Here is a 19,480-nt window from a genome sequence, read left to right as displayed (position 1 = left end):
TTCCTCTGGTCTGGTGTTAGCTAGGCTGGGTGAACTTTTTAACCTTTTACAGGTAAAAGAGGCATTAACCCGTAATCATCTGTTTATGACAAATGGTAAGAAACGATATGAGTGTTCGTGCCCCGGCCCACACAAGTGGGTAAGGTTTTCCCTTCCAGTAGAGGGAGGAAGGAACAAGAGCTGTAAGGCCAGCCCCCAATAAGGAGCTGGCTGCCACTCCTCCACTTAAACTGTAGTAAGAATTTCAGTCAAAGAAAAAAAAAACAACGCCCCCCCCCCCCCCAGCAACTAAAACTAATTAGAACAGCGTTTCTCAAATGCGGCCACGAGGGGCTTTTCTTGTGCCACAGCCTCCTGGGCAGTGACTGGGGTGGAGGCGCAAAGCAGTACCTCTCCCCCCAGGGCCACCAGAAGGGATTGTGCCCTCCCCTCATCTGGAGCCACAAACGCTAGATGAGCATGCAGCCAATGAGTTTCCCACCTTCCCAGGGGGTAGTGAGGCTCGGGCTTTGGCCTGGAGTGGCAGGTGGCAGGCTCCAGTCATGGGACTTTGGGCTCTGGCCCTGGATCCCAGCCACATGACAGCGGGTGCCAGCTCTGGCCTTAACCTCACCATTGTCCCTGGCCCCTGCAGCCTCCTGCAGCCCCAGGCTCTGGCCATGGGGTGGCAGGCTCCAGCCTGGCCCCTGGGCTCACTGCCCCCTCCCAGTTGCCCCTGGCCCCCACTGTCTCCCTACCCATCTCCCCATCCAGGGCTTAATTTGTCCCCTGGCTTGCCAGAGCTGAGTACGTCTGCTGTGAAAATTGGTATTTGTATGGTTGTTAATATCACCAGCTAGGTAGGAAGTCTATGAAAAGTGATATTAACAAACATACAAATATTACCTTTTGCAGCAGCAGACAAACTAGCTAGCAAGTCTTTAAAGAAAAGGCAACCAAAAAGAAACAACAATAACAACAAAAGACAAGAATGTGCAAAGCACCTTATTTATGTTTCTATTCTGTGTAGGTCTAGTAAAAAAATAGAGAACTGTACATTATTTTTATTATTGAGTCTGCAAAAAAACCCTACATAAATAAATTGTAATGATTTGAACACGTATATGTGCATATTTATTTGTTTTTCCTAAAGTTAATTAAGTAGTCTAAGAAAAATTGTCATAGCGGCCACCAGCAAAAGCTGGTGGTCGCACTCTGAAGCCACCGAAATTTTTATTGTGAGAATCTCTGAACTAGAATACCCAACTGCAGAAGGCCAGAGGAAAAATATTTCTTCTGATTGGTAATTCTGGGCTGACATAAGATTTGGAGGAACCAGAGTAAACATTAAGATTAATGCCTTCCTCCTATGACAGCTTCAACCAGTAGCATTTCAAAACAATACCTAGAAAATAAAACACTGAAATAGACAGGATACTGATACATAGCAGCCTGCAGCACTTGTTACCAAACTTGGCAATTTTCAGGTTGTGCAAACAAGCAAATCATTAGGAGACTGCTGCACAAACACACCACACTTGCTAAGCGCAGCCGTCAGAAACACCATTACCTTGGCAAAGATGCCTGGGAGACATATAGCAAGGCCAAAACTGACACGGTTTTCAACATGAAGATCATCCTTAAAAGCTTGATAATTCCCTTCAGTTCCAAAACAAGGCAAAAACCTCCACAGCCTTCAGAACTGATTAAGTAAATAGAGTATATCTGTTCTCTGTCTTATATTACCTGGAATCCCTAAACCTAGACCTAGAATAGCCCCTCTGTTACAGAGTTATCTGGGTGTGCAGGGCTTGTCCTAGCAGAGGCCAGTGGATCAGTCTTTCACAAGTGGATTAAGCAGTTTAGCTAGAACCATCCGAAGGGTGCATTACTGAAGGGGTCATAAATATAGATTCACAGATAATGGGCCCAATATACCTCCCATTGAAGTCAATATGAAGCTTTCCATTTCCCATTAATTGACATTTATGGGAGTTGGAAACAGCCACAATTTATGCAGACAAAGAATAAGTCTAGGAATAGTTAAAGTAGTGGGCAGACACAATCTGATGATTTCATATGTGGCAAAAGAAGTTGACTGCTAGTTCTATCTATCAGAGAATGTAAATGTGTTACCAGGAAACATACAGTCTTAAATACTGGAATATTCTAAATTCTTACCTGTTCTTTTATTTCTGTCCACATAACAGTACTTTAATTCATAATCTTTGAATAGTTCATGGATTTCCTAGAAAAGACAAACATCACAAAAAGCAACCCATCAAATCAAAAACAAAACAAAAATGAAATTCAGCTCAATTTTCCAGTTATATTATACTGAAACATTCCCAACAAACAAGTAGTTACACTTTAGACATATTATCAAAGATCTGTTTATAAAGGAGTTAAGAGTCACAACACCAGAGCAGTATCTTATCCCATATGAGAGAACCAAGTTCAAAGAAAAGCGACAAAGAGTCCTGGGGCACCTTATAGACTAACAGACATACTGGAGCATAAGCTTTCGTGGGTGAATACCCACTTCGTCAGATGAATGAAGTGGGTATTCACCCACGAAAGCTTATGCTCCAATACGTCTGTTAGTCTTTAAGGTGCCACAGGACTCTGTCACTTTTTACACATCCAGACTAACACGGCTACCCCTCTGATACAAGTTCAAATCAGTAATTCTCCACGTTTCAGCCTCTGAGAGTAGGCAAAGCAAAGGTGTGACATGACGACTCCATTTTTATAAAGAAAAAGGACATAACAGTTAAAGAAAACAAACATGAAAATCTTTTCTGATAGAATTAGGAAGAACCCATTTACTCTCTCTGTGAACTCTCTTATTCTGAAACCCTCCTTACTGGTTTTGTTTACATTAGAAAATTACATTATATTACGCACAACGTTTAGGAATCATAAGTAACATGATATAGAAGATATACATAGAGACATAATGAAGATAACACCACATTAGCAAGCTGTGGTGAACCCTAGGGTTAACTATGAGAGTCACTCTCTATGCTGAGTTGTTTTCATCTCATGATTTCCTACAACTCCTCAATCTCCTGTTCTAACATAGTGTAATTTCTCAGTGTAGAATGCAGTGGCAATGGAAACCCCAAATTGCTCGAGTAAAATTCAGTGGACTTTTACTACTCTTGTGGTGAATATTCCCTCCATTATAATTGACTTCTACTCTGAAATTCCTCCTTGGAATGCAGCCAGTATCAACAGGTGTTCGATGCTACATTCCAAGTGGATTATCATGTCCCCTTCCTCTGCTACTCTGCCCAAGTAGAGCAGGAGGAGAAGGAAGCAGCCATTATCCTCCCATGGGAGAGGAAGCAGTAGTAAGCGTGAATCCCTAGTTCCCAAACTTGTACATCTCTTCGCCACTATAAGTGAAGATGCGGTCTTCCACAAATGTGTGCCACACACAAAACACTAACCAGTGTCCCTTCCAATGCAGTGGGTAAAGAAAGGACCAGTCTACCAGTCTGAAGGTGAAAGAAGTGACATGAACATACTGAATCTTTTTCTCAGGTAAACACTCTAGTGTTATAATGAAACTCCATTCAACTGAGCAAAATAATCAACCATTATATAAGAGGGTTCAATTATACATGATTTCCAGTAGCACAGCACACACTCATTTTGCTAGTCTGCTAATTCAGTATACATGGCTTACAGGTTAATAGGTTTAATCTCAGCAGGATCGAGTGTATTCTTTTATTCAAACCAGTCTCGCATTTCACTGGCTAACAGCTGTCAAATGCCATATTAATAAAATATGACACTGCTCCTCTGACACTCAACCATCCCATACTCAGATGTGATGTGAATGTGCCTTCTAAATAACAAAATACACAAGGAGCAGTCCAAAGATTTAGAACATGTAGGTTATCTGAATGTAACCCAGAAGAATACACTCTCTTCAATAGAGTTGTGATGCTAAACTCTCATCCAAGAGAAGCAGATTGGTGGAAGATGTAGTTTTCTTCGCACTTTTGTACTTCCTAGGGACTAGCAAGAGAGTAATGTTGCAGAATCCAGAGAAGTTATTAGCTGTTCCACTTACACAAGGTGGGCAAGGTCTATAGCTCTTATCTGTTTCATCTTTAAGAAAAATAATGCGATCAGATTTACCAAAGTTTTACTATGTGATGCAGTAACAGCAAAATATTAGTCCAAATGCACAATGATGTTGTTTTGGGAAAACCATTTCTGAACCAAATCTTCATTCAGCAACAATAATCTGCAATCTTGCTGGAAATTTAATTGAGAGTGAAAACTGAATGTGATAAATGCATCTACTTGGTGATGATTAAATTAAGATGAGCACATGAATGGATTTTAAAAGAGAGAGCACTTTTTAAAAAAGTAAATCAATTTTAAAGAACACACTAAAGATTTTGTTCATAATTTTAAAAAACTCATTTGCACCAATATTATAAAACCTTGATGCTAAAGTCTCACCAAAATGATGTGTTCTATGTCACTCATACACAGGTACATTATTGTACAGCTGCTCAAAAGTGAGGGGTTAATAGCGTGGATTTATTTTAGTGACAAACGTAAGAACTGAAGTATTTACTTGGGGAAAGGCATCAAATATTACTTGGACTTTACAAACAAAAGCAAGGAAAAAAAAGAAAGGTATAGTCTTTCAAACTTGAAAGCAACTCTTCGAAAAGTTAGCACAGTGATATGTAACAGATGGAAAACTAACAACAGAAACAGTTGTTCAGAAGAAAAGCAATCCACTGAGCTAAAGGGTTCTGTGCAGGCAGATCCCTGAGCCTGTATAAACTCCTTTTGGCTTCAGAGGTCCACATGGAGCCAGTTGCAGGATTGTGCATTTGATTGCATGTAGTATTTCAGTGGCAGCATCATTTACATAAACAAATAAAATTAAACACATCATAGTGACTTTTTAAATACATTTAAAAGTCTGGATTAAGTCTTTAGTTTAAGTGGTTATGTAAATATCTGTCTATATATAACTATTTTAAGTCTGGGTAAAATTTTCAAATGCACTTATGGGATTTGGGCGCATGAGTCACATTTTCAAATGTTTACCCTGTCTTCCTGCTTGCGCTTTATTACAGAAAAATTAAAACTACAGGGGGTGCAGTGGGTTCCCTGCACACTTGCAGGGCTGGTGACACCCAGTCCCTGCAGGCACAACCTGTGCCAAGACCGTAGCCTTCCCCACACCTTGTGCCTGCAGGGAACAGGTGTCACCAGCTCTGCAGTCTGGGGAGAGAGGGAGCTGGGCTGTGACAGAATGAGGCTGCAGAAGGTTCTCTCTGTTGCCACAGGGTTGGTGACACATGATCCTGACAGGAACGAGAGGGGAGGCGGCACTCCCTCTTACCAATCGATTTTTTTTTTTGTCATTGTCAGTGCATCAGATGAAATTAATGTTTGCCAACATGCCATCTCTCAATTAAAATCGAATCCTGCCACACCTAACTATTGTGGCAGAGCTCCTTCTCTGTCCCAGTGGGTTCTGCGCTTCCCCTTAGCGGTGGGCTAGGGGATTCCTCTCTCCCTGGGAATTTTCCTCATGCTCCTGGGTTTACTGTCCCCACCTTGCCTGAGCAGGGGTTCCTCCCAGCCTCCCTGACAGGGGAGGAAGAGGGGAGCCTCTTAGGCTGTGGTAGCTCCTCTGGGCATAGTGCTGGCAGGCCAGACACCCAGTTCAGTCTCTCCCCTCTGGCAGGGTCTCTTCCTCCAAACCTCTGGGGCCCAGAAGGGCTATATGCCTTGTTGGGCAGGGTTTCCTCTGCTCTTCACCTCTGTACTTGTGAGGTCTCCCTCCTGGAGTCTGTCAGTGTCTGCACTGTCTGGCTCTCCAGTAGCATGCTTGCATGTGCCTATCTCACTGGAAGGGAGGCTTTTAAAAGGTCCTGCAGGCCCGTGATTGGCCCTGGGTGTCCTAATTAACCTGGAGTAAACCCTGTTCAATTACCAGGGGAAAAGGTACCTGCTTAACCTGGGGCCCACTTCCCAGCACCCAGTGTGAGCACTCACCTGTAGCTGTCTGGCCTGGCCCTGTCACCCTATATGCTTTGGTGCAGTCTTGTTTATGTACAAAGAATGTACAGGAAGTCCTGTTTCTCTGGACACAGTGAAAACAAAGCAGGTAGTTTGCTTACTCGCAATTTCCTCCAGTCAGTTCTATGCCATTGGGGCTCTGTCTCTTCTCCTACTCAGGACCAAGCTTACCACTGCTACTGCCACTCCCTGGGATTTCTGTCTCTCAAGCAGACTCACCAACAACCAAGCTCTTTGAGGTGGGGAACATCTACTACTCTGTTTGTACAGTGCCTCACCACAATGGGGTCCCACTCTTGGCTGGCTCACAGGCACTATTGCATTAAGCATGGTAAATAACAACAATCCCTTAAGCTTTGCATTTTCAACCAGTCCCAGAGAAAACTCTTATTCTCCCTGGGTTAGTTCTTGCTCAGGCCTGGCCTTATGGCCGAGAACCTTGGGCTGTGGATTCTATTGTTTCCAGCTATCATGGTGTAAAAAGTCCTTAACTGCTCCCTCCATTTAACCCAAATGAAGGATGTTTATCAGACCCATTGGCTCTAACCAGGTTAATGGCAATCATAATAAAATTTAAACTGCCTCTACTAAAGGAATTTTCTCTCTTATTTACAAATGAAATGATTCTTCTAGAGCAGTGGTCCCCAACGTGGTGCCCGCAGGCGCCATGGCGCCCATGGGGGCATCTTAATGCGCCCACGTCCTGGCCCCCGGGAGAGCACCCACTGAAATGCTGCAGTGGGGACGCCTCTCGATGATGACACTTGTCGCCGACAAGTGATGTCATCGAGAGGCGTCGCCCCCGAATTTCGGCGGGGACACCTCTTGCTGATGTCATCGAGAGGCATCGCCCCCGAATTTCAGTAGGGATGCCTCTTGCTGACATCATCGAGAGGCGTCGCTGCTGCGGCATTTCGGTGGGTGCTCTGCCGCTGCTGTGGTCCTTCCGCTGGCGCCCGCCAGCCAAAAAGGTTGGGGACCACTGCTCTAGAGTCTAGACACAGCTGACAACTACCATCCTTTCATGTATTTATACCTGCTCCTGTATTTTTCACTTCATGTATCTGATGAAGTGGGCTCTAGCCCACGAACGCTTATGCCTCAGTAAATTCGTTAGTCTCTCAGGTGCCAGAAGGACTCCTCGTTGTTTTTGCTGATACAGACTAACATGGCTACCACTCTGAAGCCTGTCATAGTATTTTAATGTATCACATCAACAATCTAAGAAGAAGCTGTAATTAATGGCAATATGCACTTCCATACAGGAGGCAGAGTCGCCATGGCATAATTATACTCCTGTGAGTAACTTATAGCTGCCACTTGGAAACAGATATAGGTGTTCCTCCAATCTCTAATGTTGCAAAAGCAGTGTTAATGTGTGCTTGTATCCTGGACAAGACCAATCTGACACAACTTCCTTGTGCATTCTGTTCCTGTTCAGAGTGCGGCTTTGCCTTCTTCAGTATGACCGATACACACATAAACATGTGAACTATGTCAGGAACTGTGAGCTAAACATCTTGGGACAGAAACAAAATCGGGAAACTAATAATATTTAGCTCTTACACAGCTCCTTAAATCTTCAGTGCCCTCAACAAACATTCGCTAGTTAATCTACACAGCATTAGTATAATTAAAGCTTAAATAAGAAAATAATCTATCGGAGCTTTTAAAATAACCTTTAAAAATCAAAACGAATTCTGTGATGTGGTCTAAGAAAAAAGATTAAAAAACATTATAAACAGTTAGATAAAGTTTATATGGTAGAAAATCTGTTATTTTCTCTACGGCACTTAAAATTCTTCAACTCCTGCATACACGGCTAATTGTCCTGCCTAATCTTGGGTAGAAATATTAAACTTTCTCTTATTATTTTACTTTTCATCATATATTGTCTTTCTGAGCTCTGGATCTCTCAAAGGGAATGATGACTGCTCCAGAGAAGTGTCTGTCTGTATGCCCTATTGTCTGAATTTTTTTAATGGTAAACATGCCAGGAATAGACACACCCACCTTACTACTGTACCAGCACAATCCATACTATTATTTTAAAAATAAATAGCTCATTTCATGCCAAGGAACTACCACTCCAAACAAATGTATGCAATAATATCCAACCTTTCTATTATGAACCTCAGGGCATGCTGAATGCAAGTTCTGTTGCCATGTTTAAACACTGCACAGGATTTTATTTTAGCAACAAAAACTAAAAAACAATTATAATGGTGCCTGTCAGGGTTCCCATAGTAATGAGTCTAGTGAAGTTGCCCATATAAACCTTGCTTTAATGGTTCAGAACTTAGCCTTTAATAACTGGCTGAATGATGGAACTGCACATAAATATTCTTGACATGATAAATTTTGTTTTTAAATTAGTTGGGCAAAACAACATATATTGGCTAGTCAGTTTTTTTTAAACCTTTTGCTAATAAAGGCATTATTTTCATTTGTGCAGGCAGTTAAAGCAGAAAGGTGGAAAACTCCCTGAAAAAACCCCTCCAAGTTTCTAGACAGTATACAACAAATAACTAGCTACGCATCAAGATTCAAAAGGTTTTGGATCATTTAAATGACTGTGCCAACAGATAAGTGCAGTTCAATGTAGGTATAAAATAAACCAATTTTGGAAAAGGAACCAAGCAAGGGAATATGAAAATTTGCTAAACAGAAAAAATATAGGCTAGTTATTGTGGAAAAATCATAGCCTATCTGTACAGTATAAAAAAATGCAACATACAGCACTAGATTGTATTAATAGAGGTATAGATAATAAAACAAAAAGAATTGTACTATTTTTTTATTTCCTGTAAACTACTGACTGGCTAGGTTAAGGATGTTCAGTTCCTCAAACCACACATCAGTTGCCAGATACAGTCATAAATATTAAACATCAGGAAAGGCTTTAACACCCCAAAAGCCCTAATCAAGATTGGGCTCCATTGTCCTTTGCCCTGTACTATCACATACAAAGACATATTCCTCACTTTGAGGAATTTGCAATTTTTCACTCCTTGCTTCAACTGAACTTCTCACATAAGTAAAGGCTGCAAGATCTGGGAGATCCCCTTCACCTGCTTATGGTATGGATGGTGCCCATTCTGAGGAGGGCTCTAAAGATTTTACCCACACCATTCCTGACTCACTCACAGGATAATCTATGCAGTTAGAAAGAAAGGAAAGTCTGCAATTTCTGGGCCACAAACTATTTTTTGGAATGCACACTGACTGGTCCTTCTCTGGATATTCAAAGTCATATTTGCAACACCATTTACCAGCAACTGTCCTGTGGACTCTCTCATATTCACTTATTTTTGGCATAACAACACAGAGAACTGTCAAAACAAAGTTAGCATATTGATTAAGATATGACAACAATAGTTTCCCAAGGACTGTTCTGCATACGGAATGAAAAACAAAACACTTCCTTATCTGCAAAGCCAGAATAGTGTATTGATAAGCACAGGTGTAGGGAATTATAGTTTTAGATCATCACAGTAAGCATACAGTGGAGCATGTAAACTAAATGGAAGATAAAAAATGTGGGAGAGCACTAGACTAGAGGAAGTAAAACCACAAAAACAATACCCCAAAGGAAAGCAGCAAACAAAAGAGCATAGACAGCTTATGGCAAGAATGGTACTAGTTACCAGCACAGTAAACCTTTCACATACAAGTAATATGACCGAGGAGAGACCGAGACACAAAGGGACTTGGCTACTTCAATGTCTGGAACACGAGAGAGTGTGGAAGAACAATATTTCTCCAAATTATCAGGGTTCATTAAAATTTCCAATCAAAAAGCAACGAGGAAAAATTGTACATAACCCTGAGAGAAAGGAGAAAAATGATGACGATGGCATAGCACTAAGTAGCAACCTGCCATTGGCTCAAAGATGGACACTAACAATAAGTGGACACATGGCATCAAGCAGCAAACACAGTGTAAATCCCCATCTCAGATGGACCGCACCTGTCTCTGATAGATTCCTAAAATCTCTCTCTCTTTTTTGGCTTCACAAGCTATAGGAAGGTTGTCAAAAAAAAAAAAAAATTAAATCACTGAACCGAAATGAAAATTTGATTTCTGTCCTCCTGCAACTCCCCTCCTCTGTGTGTCTTTTGTTATAGGAGAAAATCCCCTTCCATATGATTAAAGATATTGATCTCTAGTTGCAGAAATTAACACAGGATAAAAGCAGAAATATGCATGACTATAGAACAATGTAACAGCTTTTAAAAACAATCCATTTAGTGCAAAACACTTTTCTTTTTCAGAGCAAGTGAATCATTTGATACTTTAGTTTTAATGCCCTCTGTATGCTTTTCTAAGCTAAACAGTTCTATTTAGACTCCTATTTCTAAACTACAGTCACAAGATCTTGCCCCAAATTTCAGTAACAAGTAACAAGGAGAGGCAAGCCTTCAATTCTGATATTAACTATAAAAGATCCTTACTGGCATGACACCGATGTCTTTGAACTGCTCATTTATACCAAATTCATATACAACAACTTATACTGAAATTAATGAGGCACTGATGAGGACTGACAAATGGGACAATTAAGAACTCTGAGACAGAATTCCGAACTCAGAAACCAATCTCATAATCCACAAAGATAAGCACAAAAATAAAACAGAAGCCTAACTTACCATATAGCAAGAATGCAGCCTAGCAAAATCAAATCTTGTCTATATAGCAGTTTACAACTCCATTTGTATGACCATACACACATTATAGTTACAAAGATGAATATGTACAGAGGAGACATTTGCAAATGAATGTTTTCCCCTGTGGATGCGACTATACATTGACTGTGTCCTATGCTTTAATCTCCAGTTGCACCTTGAAGTTCTGTCTGAAGTTCTTTATTGGAATGACTCTCTCAAAATGATGTTAAGAAACTTTATGTACTTCCCAAGGCCTCAGAGCAAAATGTGTCTTGGTCATGAAGTTTTTGAAACTTTAATCACAGCTGTGTAGACTATTACCAATTGTTATTAAATATTAATTTACTTGTTTGTTTTTTGCCATCTCCTGGCCACAGATGTAGAGATGTCCAGATAGTATGGTGATGAGTATCATATATGAACCTCAATAGATGTTAGAAAGTTTCCCTGTCCATGCATCATCTAGTAACACCTGTTTTTCTAAGAAAATATAGCACTTTTGCCTCTCCAGGAAGAAGATTCTGAAGAAAGCCATCCAGTGCAGTCTGCAGCACCTGATTAACAAGACTAATGAGAGGATGCTGGCCTACTTGGGGAATAGAGTAAAAGTGTAGAAGGAGAATAGGAAAAATCAAAAATGTGTATTAAAGAGAGTCTGCCTGCTCAGGGGCATGTTGTTCAATCTGCAAACCTTTTCTTGTGCAATTAAAACTTATTTCTACAAGAAATTCCACTTGCTATTGATGTGAATAAGGGTTTTTTAGATTGGGCCTTTGACGAATGCTTAACTACTACCTTCATTGTCTTCCTTGAAAGTCTCCACTTCCACAACTCCTCAGTTCAGTTTTAGCTGCAGTGCTCTCCAATCCTTTGTCCTCTTAAATCCAGCATGTCCAAGTTAAACACATTTTTTGTTCTGCTCTTTTTACCAAGTTCCCAGTACGCACCTTCATCTGATTCCTTTAGCATATTATTTTATCTCATTGTTCTTGACATGACAAACCCTGGTACACACTGTTCTAAATTTTCCATTTTAACACAGTGTTCCTGTTTACTAATAGACAAATGAATGTTGTAAAAAATTTGATTTTTTAAACTCACACGTGCTATGGCTGCCATCTGTCTGAACCTCTGATCCAAAGAGTGTGCATGCTTTAACTTTTGGTTAGTTTTATATTGTCAAAATTGTAAAATTGGTTGGAATTATTTGATACAAGGCCTGGTGTTACATTTGTTTGCAGGCAGGAGTAAGATTGTTAATCAGATCTGTTGCTGCTTACAACAATGTACTTTTTTTCAAAATAATTTTCTACCATATCACCTATATGAAAACTATATTAAAAAATAGCTGTTCGGGTGTTCCTCTAACAGATGGTCAAGGTTCCCCAACTCCACTCAGTCTGTCCTTTCTACTCACAAGCTATGGGGGAGAGGTCTAGTGAGAACAGACCTCATACTAGAGAATGTAAGATGCCCAGATACCACTCTGATAATACTTTAGACTTCCAAGTACTAATATATCAATGACTTTTGCTAAATCAGGAGCTCAGTCAGTAGACTATTTCTTTACCATTATGCTCACTATTGGGAAAATACAGTCAGAGTGCACCAGTATCCCAGTCACTTTCCTAGTTCTCCATGGAGCTTAGCTGCCCACGTTAAGAACGTTGGACCATTTGTGAGCAGCAGCAGCTTTTTACAAAACGTGGTCTCTAAATAAATGCTCTTTCAGTCTTTGTGAAGCTCACTCCTCTAGCATGTAGTTGTCCTCGCAACATTGGAGTGGCGTCATCTGTTTTTATTAGTCAGTTTATTGCTTGATTACTACCCAAGGTAAAAAGGCAGTAGGCAAGATGCCAAAGAATCACAGGATCCAATTAAATTCTCTGGGGTGAGACAAGAAAAATATCTGTCCCCCTCAATATTCAATATTTTTTACCAAACTATCATATGGTGCATCTTTCCTGGCCAGAAAATGTATATTAGAGTGTAATTAATATAGAGTATGTCTTCACTACCAGCCAGATTGGTGGGCAGCGATCGATCCAGTGGGGATCAATTTATTGTGTCTAGTCTAGACGCGATAAATCAATCCCCGAGCGCTCTCCCATCGACTCCTATACTCCAGTTCAGCAAGAGGCAGCAGTCGACCCATAGTGAAGACACCACGGTAAGTAGATCTAAGTACGTCAACTTCAGCTACGTTATTCATGTAGCTGAAGTTGTGTAACTTAGATCAATTCCCCCACACATCCTCCCCAGTGTAGACTAGGCCATAGATAGATTGTCACTGTAATGTCAAGCCTGGATCATTTAATGGTTGCTTGTTTATTGTGTGTTGATGTTTGGTGATATAGCAGCTACCTCATTGGTAGCAGTCTCTGGCTATTATTCTGTCATCTAGGGTGTGTCTGTGCTGTCAGTTGTGAGGAATTAATATATTTGCACAGTTGGAGAATACAGCAGCATGAACTGCTCTGCTAGCCACCGTGTTGGGAATGCCCACGATGCCCTCAAGCATACATCATTAACTGAATGATTTTGGAATTTGTATAAAACCTCCAAGAGTGTTCTTGGACACAGGTAGGCACCCTGGAAAGTGCCCATAATTCTCTGCCCTGAGCACTATGAAATAGCTCCATTTGTATGATGTATGTCTTCATGCCATTACTGACACCAGAGAATCATAATAAAATGGACAGACTTTCATATTACAAGTTATTGTCCCTTGGTTGTGTCATAAACGCACAGGGTCTGGTCTATGCTCCAGCCTGCAATCAGTCCCTTTGGAGTGATTGCTTTAGTGTGGCAAATCTCAAGGGTACACACAGTCACACGGGGCAGGCCCATAGCCTCCAAGACTCTGAGACTGGGCCTTCAGGCACCAGCGTTCCCTGTCCTTCTTTGTGGCTTCCTGCAGCAAATTCAGCTGAACCAGACTGGTGTGGGAGGCATGCACTGTACCACTTCAGATAATAATGCTCTCAGTGAGTAGTGCAACGATTCCAGGCAGCCTTTTCAAGACAAGGTAACAATTTAGTAGCCACCTGTCATACAGAATCTGAAAGACCTTGGGTTAGGGAAGAGAGACAGAGGTTAACCCACAGTCCATCCTGGCCAAGCCATGCAATGATGGGTTGCATTTCTGGATCTCTTCCCTTTGCCCTTGGACTCAGGTGAGAGCTGCGAGTCCTGCCAAGGGGCAGCTCTTATTCCCACCACCAGACAACTTTTCCTCCTCCTTTGTCCTCCAGCTCAGTGCACATATTCTGCCTGCCAGGATTTCCTGCTGTTCAATGTTGATAGTTCAGTGATGTTGATAGTTCAGTCGTTGAAGGTTCTCATTGTCCTTCTGGATCCTCTGTTGATTTAAGCCGGTTTCAACCAGTTCTTTAACAACCCAGTCATTCCACCCCGACAGTGAGGTGACACACCCGCCTGTCTCCTGCACTGTTGGAACAGTGTTTTGCCTCCACTGGGTGGCAATGCAAAATACAGAGGGAAACTGAGACATATGTAAGCACCATAAAAATGTTTTTAAAAATTCCCAGTGTGTCATACTTGTCAATAAAACCTTCAATGTCATTATCTTCTTGTGGCGCTGTTTGCCTAATCAAGCAATAGCAGTTTGAGCTAATTTACCCACATCCTTCTGTACACCTGCCAGCTATATTTTATCGGATGACTCACCCATTCATACAGTACCCATTTTTTTGAGATAACCACATAGAAATGGATGTTGGCAATACAGGGTATGTTGTGGCTGACTGAAGCAAAGAACTGGTAACAAACCAGTAATGTTCTCCCCTATTTACACTAGAGTAACTATTTGTGGTGTAATAAGTCAGAAACATACTAGCTTTGATCTACAGCACAGCTTTAGTGATAAGAACGGGAGGTTCTGCAAAAACAGTGAATGTACTTGTAGTTAGTAACACTATTTCTACATTCAATGTGAGAAAATTCAGGGAATGTAGGACAATTACTATTTCTGCCTTTTGTCTATTCATATGTGTTGTGATCTGATTTATGTACTGCAAACAACTGTGGTAACCGTAAATTAGGTGCACAGTTATGCAACTAAATTATTTAAATATATGATTATTGCATTATCATTATTAGGTTCGAGAGTCAACACACCTGTTTACATGAAGTGGAGGAATTTACATCTCAGACCTCATTTTTCAGCCCCTCTGCAGACTCAGGAAACCAATTCCTCATAGATTATGCTCTGCTCACATTTGAAATGTTTTCTTCACTACTATAAACGCTAGAATCATTTTTAATGGAAGTTTTCATTCTACAAAATCTTAATTATTGAGGGCTGTTTGAATATCCTAAATGAGCAGAAGCCACTAAGTATTGATTCTGGTCAATGACACCTCATACTGATAACTGGTTTAAAAAATACAGATGCTTTGCTTTTAAAATATATTTTCAGTTATGTGCATTAGTATTATCTCCAAAAGCCCTCATCCGATGGTGTAAGTCAGGGGTCTCAAAGTCCTGGCCTGCAGGACATCTCCGGCCTAAGGACTTCCTCACTGTGCCCTGCGGAGGAGACACATGCAGACATGCTGCTGGCAATGTCTGCTGCAGGCGCTGCCCCTCGCAGCTCCCATTGGCTAGGGGAGAGGGACAGAGTTATCATCACTAGTCGCCAGGCAGAGTCAGCCATGGAGGCAGCATCATTAGTTGCTGGGCAGAGTCAGCCATGGAGGCAGGGTCACTTTTTTCCACAATGAATACAAACAAGTCAAAAAAACTGAACACAACTATCTGATGGACACCTTGCTGCAATCCTGAAGGTTTCAACTGCTCAGTCACTGAGTCCAAACATCAACAAACTGACTGAATTGAAGGATTGCCAAGTGTCTGGTAAACCCTAAAACTCTGGCAGGCAAAGAATTGTATAAAGTTGTATGATAGTTTTATTATTTCTAAGAAATCTGAAATAAAAAATACAATATAAATGTTTTCTTTTCTGAACACATCTTCAGTGACATTATTGGCCCGCTGGGAGGATTTGAGGACTAGCACTAAGGTAAATTGAGTTTGAGACCCCTCCTGTACGTGATATTTGTTTTGAAGCCTGTATTTTCAAATACATTGGTTTCTGACAGTGAGTGGTCACAGTATCATCTAATTCAATTGCTGGCATACTGACTATGCTAATTTTCAAGTTTTGCCTCAGGAAGCAAAAGTGTACAACACGATGAGCTTCCAATGACTTGTGTAGTTTTCCTTCGGATTTCAAGGCTTAACTGTTAACTTGTGAGTGGACTAAATTTCTCAGTCTTCAGAAACAAATATGGCAACCTTGGGGGAAAAAAAAAAGGCTCCCTGGTATAGTCAGAGACTTCTTATATATCCTATACCAAATTGTATCCATGGTACTGTACTGTTAAACATCCACATAATGGTATACTGCTTACAATATAACATGCAAATCCTTGGACTCCCAAAAAGCAGTAATAAAGCCCCAATGAAATGGGCAAAGAAAATGCCCAAAGACACAAATAGTATTTCTTGCTATTGCAAACTCAAAAATAAAACCCCTTATTTTGAAGATCTTTTTAAAATAAACTTTAATTACATTAATAGCATTTTAAATGAATGACAGTGTGAGAAACAGTTCAGAGTAGCCACCAAATGTAGCATTCAGGGGAACAACACACACACACACACACACACACACACACACACACACACACACACACACACACACACACACACACACACACACACACACACACTTCAAGAGTAAAAAGAATGCAGACATAACTCCAGCAGCAGAGTGGGGCTACCCAGTTTATTGCACGGAATGCAGCAAGTATGATTACTTGCCTTGCGGACAACCGGCATGATGAGGCCCCTGTTCTTAGTCAGAGACAGGTAACAGTAACAGGGATTTGATCATTAGAACTATAGAGAGCTGGGTGTGCGATGAACCGCATGGTGAATTGCCTGCTGGGTGCAAAGGTTGCAGACCTCTCCAGACATCTAGACAGACCTATGTGCAGTGCTGGGGAGGAGCTGGTGGTTGTGATATATATGCAGGTACCAATGACAAAGGAAAGGTAGGAGAGAGGTCCTCGAGGGCAAATTTAGGCTACTAGGTAAGAGACTAAAGTCCAGAACCTCCATAGTAGCATTCTCTGAAATGTGTCTAGTTCAGGGATCGGCAACCTTTCAGAAATGGTGTGCTGAGTCTTCATTTATTCAATCTAATTTAAGGTTTTGCGTGCCAGTAACACATTTTAACATTTTTAGAAGGTCTCTTTCTATAAGTCTATAATATATAACTAAACTATTGTTGTATGTAAAGTAAATAAGGTTTCTAAAATGTTTAAGAAGCTTCATTTAAAACTAAATTAAAATGCAGAGCCCCCCGGACTGGTGGCCAGGACCCGGGTAGCGTGAGTGCCATTGAAAATCAGCTCACATGGAGCCTTTTGGCACTCGTGCCATAGGTTGTCTATCCCTGGTCTAGTTCCAAATGCAGGGCCAGTCAGACAGGCAGAACTGCAGGGTATAATTGTGTGGATGAGACAATGGTGTTTGAAGAGGGATTTATGTTTATTAGGAACTGGGGAATCTTTCGGGAAAGGAAGAGCCTACAGAGGAAGAATGGGCTCCACCTAAATCAAACCAAAACCAGGTTGTTGGCATGTAAAATTGAAAATGTTTGAGGAATTTTTAAACTAAGGGCTGAGGGAAAGCTGACAGGTGTTGAGGTGCACATGGTTCAATAGACACATCCCTTAGGAGATGATTTATTAAAGGGGCTAGTTTATATCCTAGTAAACAGGAAAGGATAGAAGTTGATAAAGTACAAATAAGATCTGAAGAGAAACAGTCAATGAAAAAGAGTCCCATTCAACGATACCACATGAAGGCAGACCAACTATATACTGGCAAAAGTTATAAGTGCTTATTTACAAATGCAAGAAGCCTAAATATTAAGATAGGTGAATTTGAGTGCCTGGTATTAAATGAGGATATTGACACAATATGCATCACAGAATGTTGGTGGAATGATAAGTAATGGGACATGGTAATACCAGGGTACAAAAAATACAGGAATGTTAGGCCGCGCTGGTTGGGGAGTGCCACTATATGTGAAAGAAAGCATAAAGTCAAATATAATAAAAATCTTAAATGAATAAAACTGAAGCATAATATCAGTATGGATAGAAATTCCATGCTTAAATAAGAAGAATATAGCAGTAGGAATATACTACCAGTCATCTGACAAGGATGATGACAGTGACTGTAAAATGCTCATGGAAATTAGAGGGGCAAAAACCCCAAAAACCCCAATAATAATGGGAGATTTCAACTATCCCATATTTGCTGGGAACCTGTCACCTCAAGATGGGATGCAGAGATAAAATTTCTAGACACCATAAATGACTGATTCTTGGAGTAGCTTGCCCTGGAATCCACAAAGGGATAGGCAATTCTTGATTTAGTCCTAGATTTAGTGGGACACTGGATCTGATCCAAGAGTTGAATATAGCTGCAGTTTTTGGTAATAATGACCACAATGTAATTAAATTTAACATCCTTTCAGAGGGGGAACACCAAAGAAACCCAGCCCAGGAGATTTAACTTCAAACAAGGGAACTACACAAAAATGAGGAAGGTACTTAAATTAAAATTAAAGGGAACAGTCACAAAGAGTGAATTGACTGGAAGATGCATGGAAACTTTTTAAAAGCACTATAATTGAGCCTCAAACTATTTGCTTACCCCAAATAAAATAAAAACAATAAGAGGACTAAAGAGTGCCATCCTAGCTGAACAACAGTGTAAAGAGGCAGTTGGAGACAAAACGACATCCTTTAACAATTGGATGTCAAATCCTACTGAGGACAACAGAAAGGAACATAAACTCTCACAAATCAAGTGTAAAAGTATAATTAGGCAGACCAAAAAAGAATTTGAAAAGCAACTAGCAAAAGACACAAAAACCTAATAGCAAATATTTTTTAAGTACATCACAAAAAGGAAGCCTGCCAAACAATAGTCGGGCCACGGGACCATCAAGTTGCTGAAAAGGCACTCCAGGAAGACAAAAAGAACAGGAGTACTTGTGGCTCCTTAGAGACTAAAAATTTTATTTGAGCATAAGCTTTCATGGGCTACAGCCCACTTTATCAGATGCATGGAGTGGAAACTACAGTAGGAAGAGATATATACACACACACACACACACACACACACACACAACATGAAACAATGGGTGTTACCATACACGCTATAAGGAGAGTGATCAGTTACGGTGAGCTATTATCAGCAATAGAGAAAAAAACGGTTTGTAGTGGTAATCAAAATGGTCCACTTGCAGCAGTTGAAAAGAAGGCGTGAGGAACTGCGAGGGGGAGGGGAAGTGAAGGAATAAACATGGGAAATAGTTTTACTTTGTGTAATGACCCATCCACTTACAGTCTTTATTCAGGACTAATTTAATGGTGTCCAGTTTGCAAATTTAATTCCAATTGAGCAGTCTCTCATTGGAGTCTGTTTTTGAAGTTTCTGTTGTAATATTGCAACTTTTAGGTCTGTAATTGAGTGACCAGAGAGACTGAAGTGTTCTTCAACTGGTTTTTGAATGTTATAATTCTTGACATCTCATAGACTCATAGACTCATAGGTCAGAAGGGACCAATATGATCATCTAGTCTGACCTCCTGCACAAGGCAGGCCACAAAACCCTACCCATACACATTTTATAACACCCCTAGACCAGGACTGATGATTG

General features: G+C 40.7%; 1 protein-coding gene across 15 annotated transcripts in view; it reads right to left on the bottom strand.

Moving 5' to 3' along the window:
* RAVER2 (ribonucleoprotein, PTB binding 2) overlaps positions 1-19,480 on the bottom strand; it is a 77,408-nt gene that overhangs the window by 50,446 nt on the left and 7,482 nt on the right. For all 15 annotated transcript variants that reach the window (XM_075067685.1, XM_075067676.1, XM_075067679.1 and 12 more), the window contains exon 2: positions 2,161-2,227. In XM_075067685.1, the coding sequence (XP_074923786.1) occupies positions 2,161-2,227 (67 nt within the window). The remainder of the gene's footprint in view (positions 1-2,160; positions 2,228-19,480) is intronic.

The sequence above is a fragment of the Chelonoidis abingdonii genome, chromosome 7, assembly GCF_003597395.2.
Source record: "Chelonoidis abingdonii isolate Lonesome George chromosome 7, CheloAbing_2.0, whole genome shotgun sequence".
NCBI lineage: Eukaryota > Metazoa > Chordata > Testudines > Testudinidae > Chelonoidis > Chelonoidis abingdonii.
The sequence above is the reverse complement of the archived record's forward strand: the minus strand, read 5'-3'. Positions and strand labels throughout refer to the sequence as shown.